The sequence below is a fragment of the Montipora capricornis genome, chromosome 10, assembly GCF_036669925.1.
Source record: "Montipora capricornis isolate CH-2021 chromosome 10, ASM3666992v2, whole genome shotgun sequence".
NCBI lineage: Eukaryota > Metazoa > Cnidaria > Anthozoa > Scleractinia > Acroporidae > Montipora > Montipora capricornis.
The window spans coordinates 5633453-5655952 of record NC_090892.1 but is presented as its reverse complement, the minus strand read 5'-3'; the positions used below and the strand labels follow the sequence as shown (position 1 = coordinate 5655952).

General features: G+C 39.0%; 2 protein-coding genes across 4 annotated transcripts in view; one reads left to right on the top strand and one right to left on the bottom strand.

The window, feature by feature from the left end:
• LOC138018454 (condensin-2 complex subunit D3-L-like) overlaps positions 1–19926 on the top strand; it is a 49403-nt gene extending 29477 nt beyond the window's left edge. For all 3 annotated transcript variants that reach the window (XM_068865083.1, XM_068865082.1, XM_068865084.1), the window contains exons 26-44: positions 429–563; positions 786–861; positions 1409–1468; positions 2307–2436; positions 3634–3742; positions 4260–4344; positions 4635–4739; positions 4864–4933; positions 5277–5361; positions 5960–6049; positions 6305–6412; positions 9587–9646; positions 10792–11004; positions 12717–12819; positions 13376–13762; positions 14732–14845; positions 16374–16476; positions 17954–17990; positions 19527–19926. In XM_068865083.1, coding sequence (XP_068721184.1) covers positions 429–563; positions 786–861; positions 1409–1468; positions 2307–2436; positions 3634–3742; positions 4260–4344; positions 4635–4739; positions 4864–4933; positions 5277–5361; positions 5960–6049; positions 6305–6412; positions 9587–9646; positions 10792–11004; positions 12717–12819; positions 13376–13762; positions 14732–14845; positions 16374–16476; positions 17954–17990; positions 19527–19628 — 2172 coding nt within the window. In that variant the 3' untranslated portion in view covers positions 19629–19926. The remainder of the gene's footprint in view (positions 1–428; positions 564–785; positions 862–1408; positions 1469–2306; positions 2437–3633; positions 3743–4259; positions 4345–4634; positions 4740–4863; positions 4934–5276; positions 5362–5959; positions 6050–6304; positions 6413–9586; positions 9647–10791; positions 11005–12716; positions 12820–13375; positions 13763–14731; positions 14846–16373; positions 16477–17953; positions 17991–19526) is intronic.
• The window catches only part of LOC138018461 (transmembrane protein 101-like), a 3012-nt gene continuing 422 nt past the window's right edge, over positions 19911–22500 (bottom strand). Inside the window, exon 2 of the mRNA XM_068865093.1 lies at positions 19911–21241. Coding sequence (XP_068721194.1) covers positions 20777–21241 — 465 coding nt within the window. The 3' untranslated portion in view covers positions 19911–20776. The remainder of the gene's footprint in view (positions 21242–22500) is intronic.

Sequence of the window (22500 nt, the reverse complement as noted above, 5' to 3'; positions counted from 1 at the left end):
TACACTGATAAAAACAGGTCAATGGAAGAAAGAAAATGGAAAACCTGCCAAATATTCTAAACAAAATTAAAGGAAAATTATCCAATCTTAACTCTTTCTCTCCGAAAATGGCTACTTGCAAATTTTATTATATATATCTCTGATAGTATGCAAGCTCTGATTGGCTAAATAATCGCGCTAGATTCTACAGTACAGCCCACTGTACGACCGGGTAAAGAATTCTCTAGTTTTTTTCTGTCATTTATGTTCGTGCTTAGGCCATTAATCAACAGGAAAAAACTTGGTGGGTAACTTACAGTATGGACCTCGAACTCGTTTAGTACATGTAAGAGGTATTTACTATCCAATGCCAGATGATTATGCTCATTGATGGGGAACCCCTCAGAAATGAAAGAGTTAACTTTGTTTCTTTGCATGTACATGTACAGGGGAACAGTGATCAATGGTGTTCAGACTTATTAAAGGCCTCAGAGGAATTTCTTTCCCAAGTTACACTGAAGCAAGACTTTGTCAATGAGGAACTTCTAACCAGACACTTATTTACTGTAGGGGAGGTGGCACAGGTTTGTAGCTCTGTTGCGCTTTGTGGCTCAAGTTTTTAGTTTTGGTATTTTGATGTATGGCGGCTGTATCATCATGAATTTGCTCGCCTGAATTTGATACAACCCTCATGGTGTCAAAAATAACCAGTTAAAATTTTTGTTCATAGACAGGAAATTTATTAGGCTAGTTGCAATTTCTTTAGCAATTACAATGTTATTTTTTTTCCTTCCTTTGTGTTACAGCTTGCACCAACCAAAACTACAGAACGACTCTTCATGTTTGTGGAATCTTTGTTAATGTCACACAATAACAAAAAAGGTTGGTTTCCAGAAGATATGCTGTGCTTGGGAGTGGCTCTATATATGAGTCATTCAACTGTCTATGTGGATGAATACATAGTTTCATCAAAAAGACATTATTTTTGTTTTGCTTTGTTTCTTTTTGTTTTTTTTTTTAGATCTTTAATCACTTTTATCAACATTGACAAATATGTTACAAAGTCCATCTTGGATAATCAGAAGATTTACTTGTAGTAGATTGCATGGGCAAACTAAATTCTTGAGCCATGGTTCATTTATGAAATCCCACCCTTCCCAAAAAATCTACTTGAGTCTTCTTTCTATTCCTTGAAATTAATGTGAGATTCTTACTTGTCTTGAACTTACAATGTCATCTTTTCAATGCTAAAAATGTTACTTTGTGAATGACATTCTTTGTTTGTCTGCTAACTGGAATCATGCTTTTGATAACAAAGAAGTATTTCTTTCATAACATGTCTTCAGGGTTTATTGTGCTCTGTCTGTATAACAGGTACATTATTTTTGTGTCATAGCACTTCCTCATAATTCATAATGCATTGCTTTAGATCCTCTTCAGATGTTGAATCTGTCACCACCAGTAAAGGCTCATGCATTTGTCACCCTTGGTAAGTCATGAGTGCCTTTTCCAAATGTCCATTCTAAGCAATGAAATTTAGACCTTAACTTTGTTATAGCAACTTGCCGTCAAACAAGGTGAATATCACTCGCAGACTGCATCTCAGTGCTCTGAATTCAAATCTCAGCGCGTGTGCTCCAAAGTTCACTCAGCTTTCCATCCATTCGTGGTGGGCAAAATAATTACCAGCATTACTGTGGACAAGTTGTGCATGCAATGGGATTGGAGTAGCACCTACCTATGGCGTAAGTTATGGTAGAAGCTAAAGAAAAAGCAGCCTTTAGGTTCCCTTCAACTTTGTTCGGCCTCTAGTCTTGTCTTAATTAACTCTATGATGAAAAACTCAAAGACAATGTCATGCGAAAATTAATCTTCCATTTGGAAAGAGCATAACTGTGAGAGACTTGGTGAGATCTGAATAGGACTTCACAGGCACCAATTAATAAATTGTGATCTCACCTCAGCATGAGTGTGTCCTTTTCTAGAATGTTTGTTAGTTGCATGATGTCCAAGTACTGTGAAACTTACAGGGTTCCCAGAGGTGCGAGTGAAAAAATTCACATTGGGATGGTAAAAAAGGGTATTTTTTTAAAGCGCAAAATAATAACAAAGGTGGGAGCCCATTACCCTGTTGACTGTTTATATATGTACCTAGAGAGATAAACTGGGTATTTACCAGGAAACTATAGGTGGTATCATATCTTAACCTGTAGACCTCCAGAAATGAAGTTTGGTTCCTTTCAGCCACACCCCTTACCAATAAAGTGCTGGATAGTGATTAGGCACATTTTGGACCAATATGGATTTGAACTTCTATGAATTTGTAGGAAAATTGTGTCTTCAGAATGAGAACCTTGCCAAGCAATGTATTGCTGCTTTGGCCAGAGAACTGGAAACCTCAAATGATCCAGCGATAAGAAATAATGTCATTATTGTCATGTGTGACTTGTGTGTTAGGTGAGTGTCTATCTAAGATGTATTCTCCATGTTCTGTAGTTGTTGTCAATGTAGTGTTGAGCCAATTTTCTTGTATAGTCTGATGTGCACAGTGCAAAGATAGCACCAGCCAAACATTCAGTTCTGAGCAAGGAAAAATGGAGCATTGCTCTTCTCAAAGAAAGAAAGAAATGGACAGTGTACCCTTCTTTATTCCCTGTATCGCATTTATAATGAGAATGTCATGTACGTCACCTTTTACAACTCATTAATAATTCATAATGGGAAAATTTTTATTAATCAAGATCTGTATATTTGATACAGATTTCTCTTCATTGACATAAATGTTTCTTTCGAGTTTACCAGTTAATTTATAAATACCTCGTGTACATTAACACTTAATGCTGAGGTTTAATAAGTCATATGCATTATGAGCTGCAGATATCTGTATCCTATGTACAAACTTGAGACTTCGCCTGAACCTATTTACCGGGCCACGCCTAGTGGGAGGAGAGCAGGAAGAGGGGCACTTGTCCCCCATTTCATTTACTTAGATGTGAGATACATGTATGGGTTAGTTTTTAGTTTCATAGGTCTCATTCAATTCATGGACTGAAAGTTAGAAAGATCAGTGCAGTTACCGGTAGATTAAGCAAGATAATTATAACAAAGTTAGATATATTCTGAAATCATTCCATTCACCTCTCACAGGACATAACTTGAACTTGCAATTGGCCAGCTCTCAGTTGGCTTGATAGCTCACTTGGTAGAGCAGTGCAGTGCAATTGTATGGCCTTGGGTCAAATTTCATTTGAGTTTAGATTTTTGCAAGCTTCAATCGGCGACAAAATTAGTTGAGACACTTTGCTATAAACAGAGGACACTGGTAACGGAACTTTTATTGTTTTCAAAGAAAAATAGTCCAAAAATTTTTTTGCGGGAACCCCTTCCCCTTACCCCCTAATCAGTTTTGTACCGCTGTTGTTAAGAGACTTAGGCAACAGAAAATAAAACAACATTGTCCCGGGGGGTGAGGGGGAGGGGGGCATGTTCGAACCGAGCTTGAAATATCCCCTAAAGGATGAGAGTGTCTCAAAAATTATGACGCCGATTGTTGCTTGCAACTGCCTAAGTTTCTTATCCAAATGGGATGATCTGTCTAACGTCATTCCCGTTCCACAGCTCAATTCAACTCCATTAAATTAATTTTTTTGTCAGGTACACCAGCCTTGTCGATCGCTATATTCCAAACATTGCTGCTTGTCTGAAAGACAGTGCTCCTCTTGTGAGGAGACAGACGCTTACTCTTCTGACACACCTCCTTCAGGTACTGTACAGCGAAAAGAGAAAATGTGGCATTTAATTAATTGAATGGGTTGTAATGATCATGATTTCTTTTGGATCATATTTTGAAAAGGGGATGTCAGTCTACATAGCTTATGACATATTAGCTGACCCTTGATGGATCCATCATATTCAGAAGTGGAAAACTATTTGTTGAAATATCATTGAGTATAGAATTGTTGTCAAGTGATTTCCTATGTTTGGCTAATTTAGTATCAGCTTACTGTCAGTTGACCTAATTGAACCTTGCATCTGTCACTCACAGGGTTGTCTTGGTTATCTGCTGCAATGGGTTGTGGGACCAGGTGCCCTCCGCTTCGCAGGCACCTCCCCCACACCCATACCGTGTTGACAAGTTTAATTGTGTGCACATTTATTTCTGTCCAATTAGAGTTAAATCAAGCACTACATATCGTTATTAGTATGATTGAAATATATATTTTTTAGTCAGTAAGGATTGACTTATTATCATATTTGTATCCATGTTTTCTTTTTACTAGGAAGATTTCGTAAAGTGGAAGGGTGCTCTATTTTACCGGTTTATCACAACACTTGTTGATAAAGACCCAGAGATATGGAAGTTTGGTTTGTTGATTTTTGTCTCATGGTGATTTCTGAATGAATTTGATAACATATTTATTAAATATTCTCAAGGGATAAGTTGCACTCATGAGCCCAATTTACTTGATGTCGACAAGGCTGCAAAAGTGCCTTATTCTGCATTAGCAGACTTATCAACGATTTAGTATAATTATTCTTTATAATTTTTTTTCAGTATGCAAAATATTAATCACAGCAATTACGGGTAACCATTTTTTCTTTGTTTGCATCTCTCAAAAAATATTGATCCAAAATTTTCCTGCATTTTTCTACAGCTGATTTCTGCCTTGTCCATCTTCTTCTGTCTCGGCATCCTGGCATGCTGTATCAACACTTTGTTGAATGTGTCTTCCATTTTAACTCTTTTGAAAAGCACAAAGGTATTTGCTGTTTTCATTGTAAAATTTCTTGTTTGTGGAATTGCACGTTCTGATATAAACGCTGATGTGTAATAAGGGGCAGCATCAGAGGCAACATCATTCTTTCTTTCTTTTCTTCTTTTAGTTTACAACAAGTTTCCTCAGACAGATAGGGAAAAGAAACTGTTTTCCTTAAAGGGAGGTCAAAATGCCAGGTACGTGTGCATATAAATCACCATTAACTCTTGGTCAAATCTATTGTGGTTTTACTCATACCTGAAATTTCCTTAAATTTCTAAATCAAAATGAAACACCTTTAAGTCCTTCAAAATGACATTTTTGGCATCACAAATTTAAGGCTTGTGATTGTTGCCCACATCATGCAACTGTGTAGGTATGTACCGGTACTTTATTGGCTAATACCCAAAACAGTGCAAAGCAAGTCATGCACACCCCCTTCAAGAAGGTAGATGGCCACACCATCCCTCCAATAGTTTAAGGTTCTTTTTTTTTTTGTCAGATATCTTACTCAGTCTGGTGTTTCCTTGTTCTTTCCAGCAAACGGCTCAAAATTTATCAGTTTATGCTTTCTCACATGGGTGATGAGGATAGGTTTAACCTCACTGGAAAGCTCTGTCAAGAGGTTTGCTTTCAGTTCATATTTTTCATATACAAAAGTAAAATTATAAATAATCATTTTTGTTTAAATTAAGAACAGCCCAGCCCAGTCAAGCAAAGTCCAAATTCTGTTGCCTTCAGGGACTGCAAGGCAGGAATATGAGCGTCATTTCTGCAATGTAGGAATACGAGTTTTTACAATTTACCAGTCAGAGTGAACAGCGGCTTATAATGTTCCCAGCTCAGAAATGTCAAAGAACCCTTCTCCCTTTTCAATGTTGCAATCAGATGTATCGGTGAAAATCAACATTGAAGGGAAAAATGGAAGAAATGGTGCTCTGCAGTGTTACAAAATGATCATTTTTAGCTTAAGGACTGTAGGATAGTCCATTAATTTATTTTGATAACTTGCATGAAAATCCTTCTAGATGATACAGATAGCCAGGAGGAGTTGCCATTATCTCTAGCTTTGCGTCCCTTCCGCCCTCAATTGGCATGCCTGCCAAGCATGCAATATTACGTCAAAATGACCTGTGATCACTAGCTACTATTTGTGGGATTAATTCTTCAGTTTTCATGGCAAGTCATTTACTAAACTTAAGCTTTTTGTTTTCTCCTCTCAGATTCTTGGTAGTTTTACCGATGCTACTGTTGAGCTGGATCAAGAGTCAGCGGCTGTCTTAAAAGATGCTTTGCTGATTTTAAGTAGCAAGGTAATGATATTGTCAACTCAACACTTGTTAAATATTTTTCGTAATATTGTGGTATGTCTCTATCTGTACTGACACCCAGCTTGAGGTTCCTCACTTTGCAACATGTTCAGGATTCATAATGAACAATTTGTGACCATGCCAGAATGCCTTTTCAGGGTAAGGTTTTGTTTTTCTCACTCCAAAGGCTGGACAATTTGATGTTCATAGAAAAGTCTTTTTCCGCGAGACAATCCTACATTGTTTTTTTCTTTCCAGAATATAAAGCTTTCATCAATGAAAGCCAAGGTAGCTGAAGAACTGGCTGATGAGGGTGATGTTGCAGGAGCTGCCATTGCACAAGCTAGAAACAAATTCCTCACTCAGGTAAATAATGATTTAGTTAAATTATGCTGTTCCATTTCTATAAAATACAAAGACCCCGGACTGAGGCACTGGCTCAAGGGCCTAGCGAAACCCTGCTGGCCGGAAGGAAAGGAGACATAAAACGTATGGTCTGGCGTGTGTGCAGAAAGTTCTGCGGACCCTCCAGGGAACACAAACACCACAACATACATGAGGGATCCACGTACAGGTGGACAACAGAAGACCCCCCCCAACCGCACAGGTCTACCAATGTGAGCAGACAGCATGCACAGGTGCAGGGCACAAACAAACACAGGAAAATGCACAGGAAAGCAGACCCCTGACTGATGCACTAGCACAAGCGCCTAGCAGAAACCCTGCTGGCATGGAGGAAAGTAGACACGGGCGTGTGCACCCTCCAGGGAACAGACACTACAACAAACAGGAAGCACCCATGCACCTGGGGATAACAGAAGACCGCCGACAGCACTGGCACAGCTACAGGAATGAACATAGCAAAATGCAAGGGAAAGCAGACCCCTGACGGATGCACTGGCACCAGTGCTTCATGAAACACCACTAGCCTGAAGGAATGCCGACGTGGCGTACGCATAGACGTGTGCATAACAAGTCCCTTAAGACCCTCAAGGGAACACAAGCGCTCTTGTGGTTAACCCCGTATAACAACAGTTGACGCAAGTGGAGATCAGGTGCCCAGAACTAACGTGCCGTAGGCCAGCAACCCAACCCCTAACAACTGGCATGTAAAATGAGCTGACAAGACTGCAACCCTGCAAGACTACACCAAACCCGAACTGCCAAGCTACATATATATATGTATATATATGTATATATATATAAATACAAAGAGGGGGGGAGGGAGGGGGAATGCAATCCCACTGCGAGAAGTGTAGACCACTGACCGTTAAAAAAGACCGCCTAGCAACTGGAGCTCCTGACTGCTCACCCTGCAGATAGGGGTGTAATGGGGCAGAAGTGGACTGGGGAAACAACACACACTAGACAAGAATGCTAAGAATACAGCGCAACGCTAACAACGCTGAGAATACAACGCAATGCAACGCCAAGACGCCATGCAACGCGAAACAACGCTGAGACTACAAAGCAACGCAACGCGAAGACCAAATGCAACCCTAAACAACGTAAGAATACCACGACACGCAATAACAACAACCAACTTTATTATACGAGGGTGAGCACCTAACAGCTAAGGCTGATAAACTTGTGGGGCTCCCACAATCACAAAAAAAAACAAGGCAATACAAAAAAAAAAGGGAGTATAACACCCCGCAATACAAAAAAAAAAAAAGGAATACAACACCACGCAATAACAACAACCAACGCCACCTACGAGGGTGAGCACCTAACAGCTAAGACTGATAAACTTGTGGGGCTCCCACAATCACAAAAAAAAACAAGGCAATACAAAAAAAAAAGGGAGTATAACACCCCGCAATACAAAAAAAAAAGGAATACAACACCACGCAATAACAACAACCAACACCACCTCACGAGGGTGAGCACCTAACAGCTAAGGCTGATAACCTAGTGGCCCTCCTACAATTAAATATAAATATATCTAAAACAGTCAAAAAGGTATAATGTAATAATATACAAATAAGTATAGAAAAATGATATCTCTTGGATGGGAATTCCAAAATCTAGTAGTTGTTACTGAAAAAGAACGCCCTCCTTCTGTTTCCCTCGTAAAACATGGACAAACTAAATTAAATCCCCAAGTCTACTTTTCTTACTATGTACATCGGTATTTCTTGTAATAAACTATTCGTATAAGAAGGGCTATCCCCACGCTAAACCACGCTGAGAATACAACGCAACGCTAAGAATACAACGCCACGCAATGCAACGCTAAACAACGCTGAAAATACCAACGCAATGCAACTCCAAGGTGGAACGCAACGCAAAACATCAATGCACAGAACTACAACGCTTTCCCCTCGTAAACTAAGTAATTATATTAAACTACATAAATTACATAAAACTGTACAAAAGAAGTCCACGCAACATGCTAGCAAAAGAACAGAGAAAAATACACGCTAACGCCACGCCGATACATAAAGCAAACTTCAAGGCACGTCACTTCATATACCAACGGCCTAAGCCTCTAGATAATAGTAATAGTAGTATCAATAATATTACCAGACAAGTGTACGTTGTACGTGAGGCCCAGCTAAATAACAGATGCTTATAGTAGAGTACATGGCCCAAAGCAAAACTAGAAACAAACTACAACCAAGCATCAGAGAGCCTATGACGCGGCCATAACGCTAAAAGCCTGACAGAATACGAGCGAGACGCTAAAATTGACGCTACGCCACCTAACAACTGAGATAGTTAGCTCTGAAGTCCAAATGCATGAAATGCCCTGTCCCATATGAAACTGTGCAAAGGATACGCTGTCCAAGGTCGGTCGAAGACAAGCTTCCCGCCAGGTGATTCTTGTACGGGGACCGGAGATGGCCAAAGGTCACGCCGTGATGTACGACCGCAGAGCCCAAGCAAATTCCGCGTGGTCGTGAAGGGCTTTATGCAATAAGAAGCGGGGCCCTGCATAAGATCTCGATGGTAGAAAACGCTTACTGAAGCTGCGTGAACTGACGTTGCCCAAAAATAAAGCTACAAGAATCCAACATGGCGGCTATCCCAACTCGATCGCAAGTTCGCCCGAAGTTGCGTTTCCCCCAAAACAAACCCGTAACTGGACCCAAAAAGAATCCTGACTGAAAGGAAAGCAGTTTTCAACACATCTACGGAATGAAGACTGTACATAGGAAACAAAAAGAAAACCGCTAAACGCTCCACACAATGCTCCTACTTCCTGCCACACTGATAAATAAGCGATACAGCCCAAAGCACGAGGTATTCCACGCATGCGCCAGTATACTACAACCACTGACCAATACGCTGCAGTCGCTCCTAGTTGTTTACTTTGTTAAACTTCGTTTAACCTCATTTATTTATTTATTTATTCATGAAGAGAATATGGATTATAGCAAAAAAAAAAAAAATTGGAGGTACTAGTAATAATCCAGAGACACAGGCATTAATTTACCTGAAGAGCGATACTAAGCCTGAAAGTAAATATTTCTGCCAATCTGCAATCATTCTGTCATAAAACTGATGTAAATTATTTTGATTATTTTTAATTAACAGGTGGTGAAAAAAAACATGATTGAAAATATCATACCAATTATCATTGAGCTAAAGCATATGGTAAGATATTGGGAAATAATGCAGACAAGGGACACAACAAAACAGTCAGAAGGAGTGCAGTTTCCTATTTAATATTGAAAACCCTGTGCTGCTTTTCTGTTCTTTTCCCCCTTTTTTAATGCAAATGCAATTTTAACAACATTTAACAACTAAGAAACTGCTAGTAATAAAACTGGAATATTAGACACTTTTTATGTCAGCACGTTCACAGAGCTCCTTACATTGTGTAACGTAGTAGTGGCTAGAGTGCCAGGATTCTGTTTTGGGGAAGTTGCTTCTTTTTTGTCCTCTCTTTCCCTCTCTTTGCTGTCATGTCATTTCACTTCTCTTGCACATCTAATCACGTGTGGTCTCATGGCACTTTTGCCTCTTTTTCCCAGGTTCAATCAATTCCCATCTGACTCCAGGCCACATGTGGGTCTACTCTTACCTAGGGGTAGAGGGTATCACATATGGTGTAGTGGTTAGAAACTGGTGTGTTCACCACCCTGGCCCTTGTTCGATAATTAGTATTGCTGGTCTGAGAAGGACCTAAGTATTTTTGGGAGCAGGGTTGGTGCGGTGCAGAGAGCACTTGCCTTCCAACTATGTGTTGTGCAATCAATTTCCAGACTCAAGGCCATTTGGGTTGAGTCATTGGTTTTTCCCTTCACATCAGTTGTTACTAATGTTAGATTTGATTTGATCAGCCTTGATTTGCAATATCCCCCAAGGCTGTTGCCTAACAGGAGCCCGGTAGCCTGGGGCTCCCAAAGAATAGCTCTGGGCACCTTAATTTTTCACAGCAACACCTTTCACTTCATATATTGGGCTCCTAAGTTCTCAGTGTTTAGCTCTGAGGGCCCCTTTAAAATTTTCTTAGGCAGCAGCCTTGTCCCCAATTATTAAAAGAGCAGTAGTGCCGATGCTATGTAAACTCGTGACGTCTCCATTTTGATAATGTGTAAAGGGAACCTATAAATGATTATGTTTGGGCACTGGTGGCTTGGAGTCAGGAACTGTCCGCAAAACTGATGATCAAGGGTCTGTAGTCGCAGGGAAGTCCTTTGTACCGCATGTGATCACCAAGAGTTGCCTTTTAGATCGTTATACTGTCAGGCTGATGCAGTTGGTAGTGTTTAAGTCTTTGTTACGTTGTTTTACAGCTTGAGAAAAAGCATTCTCCACTACTCAGAGACCTCATGTCCTGCTTAAAGGAAGTGATGAAAGATTACAGATCTGAAGTCCAGGATGTGCTATCTGCAGACCGGCAGTTAGCCAATGAGATTGAGTTTGATCTGAAAAGATTTGAGGAACAACAGAAGGAAATAGTGGAAGAACAAAGGAGAAAACAATCCACCCCTCGGGATTCTCTCCAGGTATGGTCATTAATAATGATTTTAAGTATAGGAAATCGTATGAAGGCAAGTGCATTTTGTGATTTATAGGTACGAGTGATATTTTGGAAGTTCCAGCTTGTGCAATTTTAGAACTTTCAAAGCATTACGAGTGACCATGAGCAAGTTCATACAATTTTTTATTTATTACTGTATATACTCAACAAAATCATTCAATTGCTTTGTTTGCATAGCAACTTCCATGTTGCCCTCTTTTTCCTCTTTTGCACTCTATAACCTAAATTTTATTTTATGCATTTGTCATTGATAATTCGGAAATGCGATATTTTGTTGAGTATATACCGGTAATTATGAAGAGTCATACTGAACAGTCATTTTGTTCAGACTGGCAACTAAATCATTCTCCTCCATAATTTGGTTCAGCGGTCAAATTCTTGACAAGTTGTTTTCAATGAAGTAAGCATTTTTGCAATGATAACTTAAGGATACTAAGAAAAAATCCAAGTGCTACTTTGCAGTAGTCATTAACCTACCATTATTCTGATTATACTCTTTCGGATGCTTTACCACTGAGCTGTAGGAAAATCATGGCAGCAAGGCTATGAAAAACTACATCCAGTGGCCTGAAAACCTAAACTAAAAACATAAACTAAGCATAAGTGTCAAAATGCAGCTAAAAGCTTCAAAATAGAAGTCCCCTCCCCCCAAATCGATGTTGAAATAGATCAGGAAATGTCTGTTATTCAAATTACTGCAACTAAGAAAACCAACTTAAAAGGGTGAGTGTCCCGAGACGGTTGGCACTGATTGCAGGTTGAGATGACAATAATAATAATAATAATAATAATAATAATATTATTATTATTATTATTATTATTAGTATTATTATTTTCTAATAAGTTGTTTGTTGGAAAATAGTTTTAAAATAAAAATTGTGATGAGAAACCAACGTTTCGACGCATCCTGCGTCATTCAGACTCGCTGAAGGCAAAAATTTTCAATTAGGCTGAACAATACGGACATCTCCCTAGAGGATTGTACAAACTTTAAATTAATTTTATTCATTTCTGACTTTTTTCTAACCTACCTTGAAAATGACGCAGGATGCATCGAAACGTTGGTTTCTCATCACAATGTTTATTTTAAAATTATTATTATTATTATTATTATTATTATTATTATTATCCAGCTACGGTTGAAATTGTCGGGTTACTGCATTATTGAAATGAAGTAGATGACAAATGGTAACCCTGGTTAATGAAATGATGAAGTTCTTTTCATTTAGAAAATTAGGCAATAGAGGTTTTGCATGACAGCCATGTTGCATGGCAGGAACAATGAAAATGTTTTGCATTAGAAAGAACATTTGTTCCCATGGGAAAAAGAATCTATTGTTCCTGCCATGAAACATGGCTGCCGTGCAAAACCTCTATACACTAGCAATATTGCTGGCAGATTCATTTACAAGGTGGATATACATCAGAGAAATTAACAACATGGGACGGTCATACATGTAGACCCCATTGTTGGTTCTTAAGTGTCCCAGTGCTTGTTGTCCAGGTTATGTGATACCAGGCTGGTAGTTTCTCTTATTTTCTGTGGACCATTTGCATATATCATTACGGAGGCAACACTTTCTTCTACCGGTATGTTATGTTTAAATACCCTTATTGCATGTCCAAGTGGTGAATTGAAATTGTAAATTTGTGAGCAGCATGTTCATTATTTCATAGATCGCGTCCACGTCATCTCAGCCATCAGGAAGCACACCACCTGTCCAAGCTGTGGAGTTTGTTACACCACAGCTGCGTGGTGCAACTCCCTCACCTAAAAGTGGTAGGGAAAGCCCTATACTTCTATCATGTATACCAGTATTTTCAAAGCATAGATCTCCCTTTTGTGGCTACTCCCATTTAAAGGAAAAGCCACTTTGTCATTGTATCAGCATTTCTTTCATTGTCCACGAGTGGCATTTTTGTGATTGGTTTTGTCAATAACTCACACTTAGGATCCTGGCTCTCTCTTTTCTTCTCTGGCATGTGGTGGACTTGTTCAGAACCAATATCCACAAGCAAATATGATAGAATGATAAGTGATGGACTTTGAATAACTTTTCTGTGGCAGTATAGGCACATGCAATCATTAACTGTGGTCCTGTTTTTTTATAAAAACGAGATTCAAGAGAGTTCTTTTGCTCGTCACGTAAAACAAATCTCACCACGGCAACATTAGTTTTCAAAGTCAATAGCAGTTCATTTTGGTGTAATGATATGTTATTTGTAAAGGTTATGAATATTGTAGATTTGGCCACAATTTACTGGTTTTTGGATGATGTTTTGTTAGTCCAATAATATTATTTACAGTAATGATCATTTTCTTGATTTGAGAGCAGCTTGCCATGTCTCTCCCCTGGATGGTGCGCTCAGAAAATTGCAAATTAGTCGACGGCATACCATGGCAAGCAGTGCACAAAACCAGATTCCTCTGACAAATGGAAAGACGTCAAACCTCCAGGTTTTGGTCAGTCCTCTTCAAGGCAAAAGACGCCATACTCTTGCTGCTGCAGCAATCTTGCGTTCTGCCTGCAAAACTGTGGACCAAGTTCAAAATGTTACTGAACAACGTGGAAGAAGCAGAAGTACCACTCAGGTAGAAGATCCTGAGGACGATGGTGCTGCGGCTATCTCAGAGGGACCTGAAATACGGACACCATTGAAGCCAGTTAATGTTAGAGTCTCTCAAAAGGAAAATGAAGATCGTGCAGCAAGTACACCAGCGGGTAATCAATCTTATGCTCTAGGGTGTTTCCTGAGTCTAGTTGAGTGATCTATCCATAGTGGTCTGTGCTGTAATTTTATTTGTTTGTTTGTTTTTTTGTGGGTGGGGGTCTAATTTAGGAGAATAGTCCTTTTTTTCCTTGGCTGGTGACCTTAAGTTTACTATTCTGACTTGGTGAGGTGGTGCTTTTGTGTATGCTAAGAGTTCCTTTAGCTTTAGTTCCTTTAATGACAGGTAGCAATCTATTAAACAAATCAAAGGAAATTTGTGTTGTTTAGTTTGAAGTCTTGTCCATTTGGACACTGAGCCAAACCGCCACCTTGAGTACACATTTTGGTCCAAGCATTATGCTGTACATTATTTAATAAATTTGCCATATGCACAAAATAGCAAGGGGAAGCCCAGTGGTTAGAATTCAACTTCTAATGCTTTGTACATTATTCAACTGAAGATGACAGAAGTTTCTGTCGAAGCATGTCTTATAAACTTAAAAGTTTTGTTGTTTTCTTTAAATTTCTGACTTGCCTGCTAATATCAAGATCCTTTAGTTTTCATTCATATGTAAAATAGAACTAATTACCATCACAAAAACTTCGCACCTTTTAAGACTCGCTTTGAAGAGGAGGCAGACATGAACTCGGAAATAGCCTATTAGATGCACGTCCAGTTTTGATATCTAAAAGGAAGTATACATTAATTCTACCTATTTTCAACATTAAGGTACGTGTTAGTGTTTGCTGTAGGTTTAGGTAAGCTAGCTGTTAATCTTTCTTTGATCAGCAGGGTTTAGGGGATCTTTGAGATGTTAATTGCCTGTATTCCGAGACATGAGTGATGTTGAATTTGGGGAGACAAGCAAGGAACACTTGACATGTTATCAAAATTGGTGTGCATTTAATTTCATGCAATTCTAGACCTATCTAAAGCTACCTGCAGCTGATTGTTGATATGTTAATTTTTTTGTTTTCAGGTGAAAGAAGTCATTTGTTAAGGATTTCATTTTTTGAGACAAACCGCAATGCAGCAGTACCTCCGTCTCCAATACCAACATCACTGCCGATTAGAGTTTATCCAAAAGACAAAGGTTGGTCTATTATTTTAAATACTTCTTAATCAATGGTGTTTACTCAAGTAATGCATTGGACCACTCAAACACTGAGTGACCATGAAGTCCTTGATTTCCACACTCCTGTTTCTATTAAGGATCTTTTATATAGACAGGACTGTGAGATTTTAGATGCTATTGAGTCTGTAGATAACCATCCGCTAGGCTCGTATTTACCACCAAAAAAGGAGAATAAATATAATCTGTGTAAAAAAACGTGTGCCCGCCCCAAGGTTAATACCAAATGATCTATAGACCACTTTCATAAATGGCGACCAATTTAATATTCTATTGTCTTTATGTCAATTGGACCTACTGCCCTCATTTTGGTTAACCTAATTATTCTTTTGAATGTTGCACATCACAGCGAGCCTAGAAAGGGTTATTAGCATTAAAACCAAAGAATATTAATTTTTTTTTTGGGCCACCATTATGACAAAGGTTTATTGACATCTTATGTAAATAGACTAATTTTTAAACACAAGATAATGTAGTTTTCTACATAGTTTTTATATCATGCATATGAGGCTTAATATAATTTAGGCTAAGTTAAAACCCAGCCAATGCAGTGGTGTTGCCTGGGATTCTTGGGGGGGTTCCAGGGAGGTTTGCAGGGGCATTGCCATGTGCTTTGGCTTGAGTTGCTTTTTCGCTTGCTTGCTTCTTTACCCTCCCTCCCTCCTTCCCATATTTTGGGGTAAGTATATATACTCCACACACTGGTTTCTCTCAGTGATGTGTTGATGGGTGCCTGGGAGGTGGACTGTGGCTCGGTTGCCATGGTGACCTCCTTGCTGCTGAGGAGAGTGCTGTCTCCTCCATTGCTACCTTTACGGCACCTACCCTCCAAAATATTGGCGTGGTGTTTTAATTGTAGTTTATCCAGTTCATAGGTGATTATAATGTACTTTTATCTTTTGGCAATAAAGATCATTAGTATATACTCACTCAGTGATCTTGGTGTTTCAAGCAATCTGATTGGTTCGCTATCTCGGAGTAATTGAGCATTCTTCACTCCCTATGGAGTGAATAATGTATGATCCAAACAAAACGAAATGGCTGGCGTAAACTCACCACCATTTCTGAATCGGAAATATTGAGAATGCAATGTTTTTCAAATAAACTATCTATCTGAGCCAGCCATTGTAAATTCCAGAATGGTGTCTCATGGGATGAAAACACTTGAAGAACATCATGAAGAATTCCATAAGCCTAAGTGTAAACTTCTTGCTTGCAACAACAAGGTTGATGCCACTATCAGGATCATTTTAATGGGCCAGGGTTATCATGACTCTTGTTGTCTACTTGCATGAGAAGCAGATTTTTGGATTCACCTAGTTTCTCCCAATGTTCATCACCCATTTATCAGTACAGATGTGATTGAGAAGGGAAAGAAAACACCCCTTTGTTGACACTGATCAATTCAGCTGGCATCTCATTTTGTGCACTTGTTTATTATTTTTATCTAACTGTAGTTAAAAGTCACTTGCATCATTTTGTTTTTTAGAAACTCCACCAAGTTGGATAGAAGGAAGTGACACTCAAGGAAATGGTGTCAATGAAGACAAAGGAAAGGAACAAATAATCTGTATGATGTCACCTGAACAAAAGTATGTTCAATCTGGCAAAGTATAGTTAAGTTAAAAAAATATTTATGCCAGAAATTAAAGCCAATGACCCTCACAAGCAATGAGAGCTGCCATGTGGCTATGGTTTTAGTGGTATAAAGCAGTACATTAATTGATTCAGTGTGAATCTCCATAACATGCTGATGTCAGGCTAAAGCTCTGATCAACCGGTAAACCAGTCTGCAGAACTTAGACTTGGTCTGTCAACTCCGCTTTGCTGTTTTGGATCTATGTACCTGCAGCACATTCCCAGTTTTTATCCATGGGTATCCCTCTGGTTTGGTTTGGTTTGGTTGGTGCTACTGAATGGTCTCTCTGAGGGTATTAGCCCTTTCCCACCCAGGGGTGACACTGACATGTTTTACCCTGTCCAAGCCAGACAATTTTAATGACCCAAAAACTGCGTTTGCTATCATTACCCTGTCAAAGTTTTAAGCGTTCGCTTTAAGAAGATTGTTTAGCTAGTTTAACCCATTGACTCCCAGGGGTTCCCCATTGACGAGTAAAATCGTCTGGCGTTAGACAGAGTAAAATCTCTTTTAAGTCTCACTTCGAGGAATCAATGGGTCAATGGAGGGGTGTTTTTGACTGGTTAACCCATTCACTCCTCACGCCAAGACACCCACAGTTGACAAGTAAAATCCTGTAGCTGCACTATTATGTTAAGTCTCACTCCCATAAGTCAAAGGGGCTAAAAAAGTTATTTATCAGTCTGTCATAACTAACTTTAAAATCTTGAGAGCACTAAGTGGAGGAAAGGAATTATGGCTCAGTTACCTAAGAATGCATTGCACATGTATATAGCCTGCATAGCAAGCGTTCCTTTTCGACAAAAATAGCTTCGAAACGATTTTCCGCAAACTGGCCGCGCGGAAGTTGGGGCAAGAGACTGAGGGAACGCTTGCAAGAAGACCCCCTATTCCCTCAGTCTCTTGCCCCAACTTTCATGCGGCCAGTTTGCAGAAAATCGGTTCGAAGCTCCTCTGTCGAACAGGAAAGCTTGCTACGCAGGCTAACATGTATATGTTCACATACACATGTATGACTGGAGATTTCAGACTATCTAACTCATGTCTTCCAAAGTTGATATGCTGCATTCTTAATTGAGTGAGTCATTGGCGTCATTCTCCCATTGAGCCGGCTACAGGTCAGTTATGAACGTGAGAAATGGTGGACTGTACAATCCAAAGCCAGTAAAAATTGATTCTCAAAATTTTGCCCATCACATATTTAAGCAAACGAACTTATAATTTGAAGAAGAAGGAAAAGTGAAATTTCAATCTTTGTGACACTGCTATATTTATGACTACCGGTAATGCTGTATTATTCTGATGTATGTGCAAGCTGTCATGCTCAACATTGTCTCATTCAGCTTTCTGGCTTCTAACCAAGCTGGGAAAGTTATGGAACGTTACAAAATTAATTTTGTAAAATTATTGTGGTATTCCACTTAAAACAGGCATCCCAAACCCAGGAAATGGAACATCAAATCTCCAGTGAGTAGTTTTAATGGATTCAGCTGTCACTGTGATTTTGAACTGCATCAAGCCTGCATTGATCAGTTTTAGTTCATTTCATTTATGATGTTCAATAGATGACCAGTGCTATTAATTGGAAAGATGATTATTACTAATAGATGACTTGGATTTGTTATTAAGCCAACTCTTGAACACAATTCCATGGCACCTGTCTGTTGAGGATGATTGCCTGGAACAATCACTTATTTATCTTAGTAATTCCTCTTTTCAAATTGGGTCATGAATCACAAAAAAAAAAGGTTTCATACTTTTCATGAATGACAAGCTCTGTTCAGAATGTAATCTTCATAATGAGTGAACTGTCTGAAATTTAAAGTCAGATTTTTTTCACCCCTAGAAAACGAAATTATTAAAGTACAATACAGTATCTGCCACTGAAGTGAATTTAGACAGAAACTGTTAACCCTGGTAGATGTAATGTAGAGATTTTTTTTGAAAGATGACTCGGGAAAACTCAGAAAAAAGTCCAAGTGCTCCTTTGCAGGAATCAAACTACAGCCTACCGATTACTAGTTTAGACACTGAGCTATCGGGGCAGATACAAAACACAAGTCACAGGTCATTGTTTTACCAATACAGAAACAACCGTAATATCCTGGTGCTAGAGGTTTTTCTTGAGCCGCAAGAAAGCTGCGCAGTGAGAAGAGAAAAATCTCTGGTTGCCTTGGACTTAAATCTCACTTTCATGCAGATGCCAGGGTTAGAATCTGACCTTGAGCCAAATTAGGCCTAAACAAAAGTTTTTAGGCCTAATGTTAGCATTGGTAAACAGTTAGGGTTGTACCCTGGTGCCAGAGGTTTTTCTTGAGAGCCACGAAGTGGTGAGAAGAGAAAAACTTCTGGTTACCTTGGACTTGAATCTCACTTTCATGCAGACGCCAGCTGTCAAACGCATTAACTTGATAATTACAAAAGGGACCAATGGCAACTTAGCAATCACGCATCCCCTTGGTATTACCATTCAAACGAACCAATCATATTGATTTGAGTGTTCGTAAAAATATCAACCAATCCGAGCCTGAGGGTCAGCTTTAATGAATGTTTAGGATTCTTTCTGTATTGGTAAACAATGACCTGTGTTTTGTACCTTCAGGAGCAATAGACTTGTTTGAACGAAGGCATTAAATCCTCAGAACAATGCAATGTAGAGCAGTAGTTGTTGATGTTTAAAATAATATCAACTTTAATAAGAAATAAATTGGTTAGACTTTCAAGTCTTTTCGTATAAGAGCTATAAACCGTAGGCCCCATCTCACAAATAAATTATCTTCCATGTTCATAAGGTCATTGTGGGACGTTAAAGAACCCACACACTATTCGTGAAGAGTAGGGGATGGAGTTCCCGGTGTTGCGGCTGTCCTTTGTCAGTGTATGGGTGGGTGGGTATAGCAGGTCCACATCAGCTGAATAGCTGCCAAAACTTCAACCTGCTCAAACAAATAAATAACAATGCAAAGTAATGCGACCGGTAACAACATCTGATGTATTTCACAGGATCCCAAAAAGCCAGTTTCCTACAGGAAAACAAGAAATGACACTCATAACTCTTGCAATGAATCTGTTGCTGGAAGAACAAGGTCACGAAGAAAGAAGTGAAAAAGAAAGTTGCAATATTACAAAGTTCTCTTTGAATTTCTTGGACTTCTTGTTTATAGAATTTTTTTGTGACAGCTGCTGAAGTAACTCATCCATAATTTTTTATCCAAGACCCTGCAAGTAGTGTTTTATTTTTGATTCTTGTAAATTTAAACATGAGCTGGAGTAAGTTGCTCCAGAACACTGAAGCATAGTGGATATCCATGTTTGAACCTTTTATTTTTGAACAAGGGTTTTTATCATATTTTCATTTACCATTACAAATGAGGCAATAAAGAGTGATTTTTTGGGGTTTCAACTGTGTGTTTATTTGATGTACTGACTATAGTGTACTGATAAGCTCTTGAACGTGTTTGTACCTTTAAGGAGGCTCAAAATAGTTTCTCCTTTCTTCACACAAATATATTCTTTTCTTAGATATAGTTAGGGTAATCATATCAAACCGAATTTTAGCCAGGGCAGCAGTTTCATTTGAAGCTGGTCACCAGCTGTATACGTTGTCAGAAAATTGCCTCTCACATCCAGCTACTCTGCCTTGAGTTTTACTCAAACCCTTGTAAAAGACAAGAGTGTCTGCTGCTTACATTGATTAGTGCAGGCATCTACTTCAAAGTTATTGACACAAGCAGCTAAAGTATGGTGTGTTTGACTTGCGTGCATGCGTTTAGCTGAAAACACTTTCGAGCATCCTTAATGTGGAGAAGAAAAAACTTGGAAAGACTGAAAACCAACTGAAGGTATGCAACAGAGTAGAAATTTGAGCCCTCAGTTCTTCCTTATGGGAAAATGCCCAACCTCTCTCCTTCCCGTGGAGAAGAGAAGAAGAGAGACCCTGGAAACGCCTTGGAAAAATGCCCAGATTTGTTAATTAAAGGCCCACCTTTTGACTATTGTAGCTATGTGATTAGATGAATTTCAGCTTTAAAACTTGAAAATTGTGCTGCAGCTCGCAATGCCTGTCGGTTTAAGGTGGGCCTTTAAGCAACATTAATTTCTTTCTTGGTCAAGTTCTTAGGAAATGGCTGCTGATTCTGCGTCAAACCAGTCAAGACACATGGAATACACTGTCAGAATGAAGGTTCCTTTCAAGTGAATGATAGACATGCCGCTAGTGGTAAATTATGTTTTCTTCCCCTGCAGGTAACCTTTCACCAATGTCTGATTCTTGCTAAAAGAAGCAGTGATCCAATCACACAAACATTCCTAGAGGCATGCTGTATTTGACACCAAAATTCCACATGGGCAGAACTTCTGTACCAATATTTAGCATTGAAGTCTACTAGAACTGTGATAATGACCAAGAGCCAAGAAACAATACGTCCAAAGTAACCAGCTTCATATCCACCATAAATACAGATTCCAGGAATAGCATAAATTGCAATTACAATGTATATCATGGCCACACCACCTGGGATGTTCTTGATGTGAGCCAGCCGATCCTGTTCACTGGCCCATATCATGTATGCATTGCAGAAGAGATAGAAGGCAAGAATTTGACGACCCAATTGCAAGGCTTGTGTCACCTTTGTACGACCTCTCTCACTGTCAGTGAGTCCACCAGTGACAAAAAGGTATCCAGCACATACTGCCACAGTTCTTACGGATATTCTAACCTAGTGAAAACAGAAAATATTTTTCTATGTTTGATGTAAGCCGACAATAACCTACTGTATTGATTTCTAATCAATAACCGGACACATTCCCCACATCCTACATGAATCATAGTAATAAAGGAAGAAAGTTAACTTCTTTACAGACTCTGCACATAAGTTGTAGTTAGTGTAGAAAACTCCTGGCATTGTGCTTTTTTTTTCATTCTTGCTCTCCACCTTAGACGATGAGCAAGTGCCAGCTATATAATTAGAAGGAAAAATGTCCCGAATTCACAGATTGGAGGTAATTTTCAGAAATACTGTAGGCTGTTTTAGTCCTTGATTGTACTCAGCAAAGCAGATGCAATGTTGAGAAGAATGACAAGGAAAAAAAAAGCCAGTCACTCGTCATTTTAATCTTCCTAACCACTCCGAAAAACACATGGCTATCTGCGGCCTTTCCCTACATCTAGGTACGACAGAAAGCCGCAAGAATCTGGAACAAAAATTCATCTCCCAAATTAACACCCTTAATCCTCACGATATTAATGAGCGCTTTTCATTTAAATAATATATTCCTATTTTTCACATCACCATGTTACCACCAATTGCGTAGCTCCTACTCTACTATAAAAACTACACGTAACCCACAATTCCTCAATTCGCTCTGACGAAGGGCTAACGCTCGAAACGTTAGCTTTAAGAATCTCTGTACGGTGGCCAATTTACATTATCAACTCTGGTGATAAAACCAAAAATTTTTGTAGTACTACTTCCCCACTGATGCAGCACCACAGTTTCTTTAGAAACTACCACCTTCAAAACAGACAACAGATGAGAGCAATTCAGTGCAACTAACAACAACATGGCATATATTTTGATGTATAATTATTGAGGAAGGCTTCTGGTGTTGATTTCTGTTACGCTTACAGACTTTCACAATGTGATCTTTACAGCTTGTTTTCCCATGCAATTCTTAACATCTAGTTCCATTCAACAACTATGTCCCTTTTTGACTCCCAAGATGATAACAGATTTTTCTCTGCCTTGTGCCAGATGATTTTCCTCGTCAATGTTGTCAATTAATCATCACCTTGAGTGCCAGCTTTGATTGCATAAAAGATCCCCACTTTGGCTAAACTTTAGAATTTGCATATAAATACACCCTACAGTACAGTGTGTCTTTAAACTAAAAGATCTTAATCCTTCCATTGATTGTCTTACATACTAATAACCATTTCTGAAGAGAGATCTGCTTAATGAAATCAAAGTTCAAGTTT